Source organism: Mastigoproctus giganteus, chromosome 8 (genome assembly GCF_048544385.1).
Source record: "Mastigoproctus giganteus isolate SK-2022 chromosome 8, ASM4854438v1, whole genome shotgun sequence".
NCBI lineage: Eukaryota > Metazoa > Arthropoda > Arachnida > Uropygi > Thelyphonidae > Mastigoproctus > Mastigoproctus giganteus.
In genome coordinates, this window is record NC_143582.1 from 228,016,271 (window position 1) to 228,022,565 (window position 6,295).

Consider the following 6,295-nt stretch of genomic DNA (forward strand, 5'->3'; position numbering starts at 1 on the left):
ATTTTGTCCCACTTCATCGCAAGCTGAACGAGCTACACCACGTTTTCAATGTGTTCTGTTATTTTTTGTCGAGCAGTATACTTAAACAGCCATCGAAATATAAACCATAGTAAAGCTCTATTCTCAAACAATAATTTTAAAAGTATTAATTATTTCTTAAAGTAAAATTAATCGCAGATAGTTATTTATTATTTTTATTATTATTTATTTTGCTTATATTTTTTCCCACTAATATTTTACTCAAAGAAATTTTTAATGTTTCACTCTAAGAAATGATCCAAATAAATTTAAATTAGCAGATTAAATAATGGTATTATTTAATCTGCTAATCTTACGCCTTCTCCAATATACTGCGGTAATGATTCTGTGCCCAATACATTTTCATGGATGATAAGCTTTCGAAGTAAGAGGACTTTGTTCATTTTATCTGTAGTATCTTGTTGGATTGTCTGATGTTTAAAACACATTGGCTATCAAGGCCTCTAACTTTATGAAGATTCGTATAATTTTAAATTTTATATCATTTAATGCATCTCCTTTAAGTAAAATCTCTTTAAGCTTTTTGTTTTTAACCAATCGGTTCATTGCTGCTTGGACATTCTTTTTATAGGATCTCATTCTAAACTCGCAATAATCCAGTAATATTACCAATGTGATAAAACTTTTTTAATACAAAACATACGCTGCTCAATATGTTTATAATTGTTGGGGGAATTTTCTTTAGGGAGCGTCAGAGATCAGTAATCTCCAAAGTTATTAGATGTGTCATCAAACTGAATGTCATCACACTAATGTAGGTTAAAATCTTTTAGTTAAGCATAAAAGTGTTTTTAATATATAAAGCTCCATCTAACTCGGTGGTGTTCCTCAAGGATCTGAAACAGGTTCGTGTAAGATCCTTTTGGTTGAGAAGGCTGCCATCTCTTCACAGTCCAGGCTTTACTCATTTGATTCCTTTTCAAGTGTTAGCAATGTCTCAATGTACCATATGAATTGACTGTGGTTAATTTTTCCAAAAATTGTTTCAAAAATGTGGGCTCTACTCTTTAGGAGCTTAATAAATTAAGTTGAAAAAGAAGATAATATAAACTGATTAATACTGCTTCTATTTTATTTCAAAAGTTGATAGCAAAATACTGAACTCAAAATACATTTTAGAAAAGTGAATTGTAGATTGGGACAAACTACAATTATCAAATAATCTAAAACATAAATTTCTTAAAACTGCATGTACTCTTTCCACTGCTCGATCAGATCGGTACCTTTGAACTCATCATTAAACTTTTCATCAACTATTCTGGACTGCTCTTCCGAGAAAATAGATCGCCAGTTTCCAGTTTCTCCTTTGCGACAGAAACTATGCTGTGGATTATTCTTAGGTACATTCACTGACATTTGATATCTCAGCATGTATTTCATGCCTTCGGGCATTGGATATTTTAATAGTTCAGGTGAGGAGGATATGAACTGACCATATAATTCGTTAATAGTCCCTTTCATGGTTTTGAAGCTCGTTTGATACAAAATACTCTCCAGTACTGCAGGATCTTTCTCAAGAGCATCGCTGTATTCCTTCCCAAGAAACTTGGCGACGTCTAGAATTGCTCGTCGGGGATCTTTCTTCATGGTCTCGTATGTAGTGAAGAAAAAGTTGTTGCGCATGCGATGGTTGTAGCCCTCTAACAGGTGACTGAAGTAACTATTATCCTCAGTTTCTCCCCTCATAAACAAGTCGAAGAAATCATCGAATTTTCCATTCCAGAATTCATACTGGGGAAACGATCGACAGTGATGGAAGAAGGATACACAGCAGTCTTTGGGATTTCTTGCAACGTAGATATACTTAGCATCAGGGCTGAAGGAGAGTTTGCTTAGTGGAATATGTGTCTTGATTGCGCATGGACGGGGCATCGCTTGAACCTCTTCGGCGCCTACACCATCAATAAAGGGAGATAACTTGAAGAAATCAAATTGATCTTCAAGAGGGACGCCTCTACGGAATAGATGAACGAGGATGCTTTGCATCCAGGTTGTACCACATTTTGGAAAAGTAACTAGGATGATGTCATCAGCACGTGGTTTGTAGCCGATAGCTGAACGGCAACATTCAGGGTCGAAGTTCTTCGGGAATAGAACACCATCTACTGTATGAAGTGGCAATGTCTTTGGGGACTCCATCCTTCCGTTATGATCTAAAAATATAAAAAGTACTTGTAATCTGTGATGATCACTATATATACTAAGCTTTCGTTCGTTGGTGCTATTTGTATACGTAGCTGTAACTACTGTAAAAAAAAATGCCCTTTTGATAGCAGGGAGGTTATAATTACAGTTCACACAAACCGGGTGGAAACTTTCAGAGTTTGAATGACGTCAATCAAGAGAGCAATTTTTGAGTCTTTTTCACTGGGTAAATCATGCCACACTTGGTGTGGCATGATTTACCCAGTGAAAAAGAGTTATGATTTTTGTGTTCTGTCGGAAACTCGGATTTTAGTTCTGCAAACAACATTACGACCTAAAAATGCAATCAATTACAGACAAACTTCACTGACGCCTCATAGCTTTAGTTGCTTCGTGCTTAATACACATTTAACTTCACTTAGTACACACTAAAATTCTCCGAAGTTCAAGACTTTGTCTGTCATTTAATAGATTGAATTTATGAAAACTTAATTAATTGTCTGTATATATGTAAATGTAAGTAGTACACACTTCTAGCCAACCAGCTGTACAGGGAGTGGAATCAAGCTTAATAAACTGAATAATAATAATAATAATAATAACTTTAACTGCAAAGGTAATTTAATACACATCGATTTTACATTGACGCCACTGTAACTCTTCGATAGCCCTCGGTTCCCTTCTGGCCATTAGAAAACATTCGACCCTCGTGGCTCGTGGGTGGGCTTTCCACAACGAACTGAAGTGGTACAGTCCTCCCTTCCTTCTACAGGACTGTGACTTGCCCTACGTGGATACTCGAGGTACCGATTTAGGCCGAATTTCTGTTGTCCTTACCCATCGTTCCAGTTCATTCCGTGCGTGTTAAAATTGGGATTCAGTGCCGACTATTGTAACTTTTGTGCATTTGTATCGATGAACCGTTCTCGAACAATATCCGCGGAATGGCAAAGGACTATTCTGTTGAAAAAAGCAAAGGGTATATATTGGAGGAATTGGAGGAATACAGAATTGGCGGAAATGCTAAAGTAGGCTGTGCTATTCATGGTTCTCCGCACAACCACCAAAGGTCGTAGGCCACATCATGAGAAACAGCCACACAACAGACGTGTGTTTCATCGCTCCGCGAAATTTCAGTTTAAAAAATGTGTTTTACTTCCGTCAGTGCCATGAAATGTATCCTCACTTGAAGACAAACTGGACTGGATTCCACTGGTGAGAAACTTTTGCCTATATATTGGGAATTTGGTCAGGTTGAAGCGTTATTTATCTGTATCCTTTGTTGCCAGACCGCATGGTCACCATGTCGCTGACAACAGGGCTATAGAGAGGCTGCCGATATAACACGGCGGCCGCGTTTCCACCTGACACCTTGACTGGGGAGGTGCCCCAACTAGTGCAAACTGAGCAGTTGTTGTGCTCTATCAATCTGTGCCTTTACCGAATAATATCACCAAAGAAATATGACTTTAATGTGTCCCCCCCACCATAAACTCTCCATGGAGAGAGAGAGAGAGGCTATCTTCGCACCTGTGCTTCTACCAGAAATTTGAATGCCATGAACGTCTTCGCCGCTACTAGATATCCCGCTGGGAAAGTAGTCCCGTCCTTTTAGGAGAATTTATATTCCACCTCCCCCGCTCCAAGTGCTGTGGAGAGACCCAAAACTTCCACAGTCCACTGTGTGCCTTCAAATACACCCACGAACTTGTGGTTGACATCAATCGCCATCATTTTTAACAAACCATCTAACCCCAACATTGTGAACCCGATTAACCGAACAGTCCCGGTAATCCGGAATCCACGGATATGGAGGGGAAAGACAAGCACAAACACTCCCTGACAGAGACACAAAATGATGATCCCATCATTATTGATCAACTGGAGGATATAGAGGACACCCGACCTGGGACCCCCCCCAACCAAGCGGAAAACCCGCAAGCGATTGGTTCCCGAACCGGAACGCGAAACACGATCTCGGGTTGAAACAAAGGAACAGCCAGAAGCCAATGCATCGCAAAAAGAAAGAAATGATGAAAAACAACAAGAACTATGTCTGGACCATACCATACCAGAAGGCTCCGTATACGAGAAAACTTTCTTTCTGAAAACGGCCCTCGAAACCATTTTTAAGGAGAATCCCAGTAGGATATCGTCTGGCCTGAGATCACAGATTGTCACCATCTTTCACAAGATAGAGACAATCCTGCATGACACACATGTTGAAAACGAGAGAGCCATCACACGGCTACACGCCTACATCGAATGCGGGGCAAGACAAATGCCACAGCGCGCCCCGACATATTCAGAAGCACTGAGGACCCCAACGGAAACGTAACAGACAACAACGCACCAGACAATAACAACGCACCAGAAGAGGAAGACGCTCCTACCAACACCAAACCTGGTGATGCTTAGACCGAAACAAACAGGAAAAATTCCCACAAGCGAAGACCTCAAAGCAAAAGTAATAAATAACATGAAAGAGGACCTGAAGCTAACACGAATAAAAGGGATGAGAAAGACGAGAGACGTAGGACTGGTAATAGAGACAGAGACGAGGCAAGAAATCCAGAGCATCATTGAAAACCCCAAGATTGAAGCCCTTGGATTAACGGCCCAGCCGCCCAAAAGGAAGGGACCAAATATATTAATTTATGACGTTAGCCCAGAAATTACAGCCACCCAGATAGCTGAAGAACTTTACCACAGAAACCTCCAACGCGAGATCCCGGACAAGCAGCCGCAAGAAGTGATAACACCAAAGTTCCACATAGAGGCGAGAGGAGGCTTAAAAAACAGCTGGAGTGTGGAACTAATCCCGGAAGCGTGGCAAGTCCTAAAGGACCGGACAAGGGTCTACATAGAATGGGGAAGCTATCGTTTTCGTAAGCGGGTGGCAGTACCGAAATGCTTTAGATGCTGTAAGTTCGGCCACTCCAGCCACGTCTGTTCCCAGACAGTCCCAACATGCGGACATTGCACTGAAAAGGGCCACGAATATAAAGAATGCCCACACAAAGACAAGGAAGCCACATGCGCAAATTGTAAAACAATGAAACTCGAATATACACACTCAATCAGGGATCCTAACTGCCCAATCTATATAAAAGCCAAGAGCACCTACCAAAACAGAATCGATTATGGGTACAAAAATTAAGAAATATAACACGACCATGATCAAAATAATACAAACAAATGCCCAGCGAGCAAAAGCGGTGGCTGACCAGATTCGGGTCAAGGCCGATGAAGAGAACATAGACGTTATTATATTACAGGAGCCGTATGTCCATGCAAGACGGGTGGCGGGCTACCCATTACAATATAAAGTGATTCACACAGAAGAAGACACCCCGTGGGCGGCGGTATTGGTCAGAAACAAGAATATTACCGCAACAAGAATAACGCAACTATGCACGACTTGGGCAGCCTGTGCCCAACTCATCACAGCACTGGGTTCCCTCTACGTGGTGGCTCTATACAGTAGACCGGGACAAGAAATAGAGATCGCCATCAACTACCTACGCTACCTACAGAACACCCTGCCAAACGAAAGAATCATAATAGGCGCGGATGTAAACTGCCGCTCCCCGCTATGGTATAGCGCTACAGATGATAGAAAAGGGACAGCAAACGGACAGCAGCTTGAGAATTACCTGACAGGATCACAGTTAGCGGTCCTAAACCAGCCACACCAGTTACCGACATTCTGTAACACCCTCTGGGATGCCACAATCGACATATCCTTAGCCACTAGGAACCTGGCGAACCACGTGGCCGACTGGAGGGTGGAGGAAGCCTGGACCACCTCGGATCACCGAGTTATAACTTGCACAATAACAAGAACAATGACAAGAGCAACAACAATCAACCAATGATGCCATAGATATGCAGTTGCCAAAGCGGACTGGCCGCTATTAAAAGAACTACTGACCACAGCGATCAACAGTAACCCACTAACCCTGAACCCATTGAACAGCCCGGACGACCTGCAAAAAGTTACTACGGAACTGATGACAACTATCAGTAACCAAGCAATAAGAAAAAAACACCCCCAACTGGGGGCAGTACCCTGGTGGACTCGAGAAATTCCATGCTCCGGGGGCAAACG

At 41.7% G+C, this 6,295-nt stretch overlaps 1 protein-coding gene across 1 annotated transcript; it reads right to left on the minus strand.

The window, feature by feature from the left end:
• Window positions 1-1,218: 1,218 nt before the first annotated feature.
• Window positions 1,219-2,178, minus strand: LOC150082390 (sulfotransferase ssu-1-like). Its single transcript, XM_090380506.1, has one exon. The coding sequence runs from the start codon at window positions 2,176-2,178 to the stop codon at window positions 1,219-1,221; it is 960 nt and encodes a 319-aa protein (XP_090236632.1).
• Between the last annotated feature and the right edge of the window lie 4,117 nt (window positions 2,179-6,295).

Excerpts from the sequence above, each read along its gene's own strand:
- LOC150082390 (XM_090380506.1), bottom strand. The coding sequence starts at position 2,178 with ATGGAGTCCCCAAAGACATTGCCACTTCATACAGTAGATGGTGTTCTA.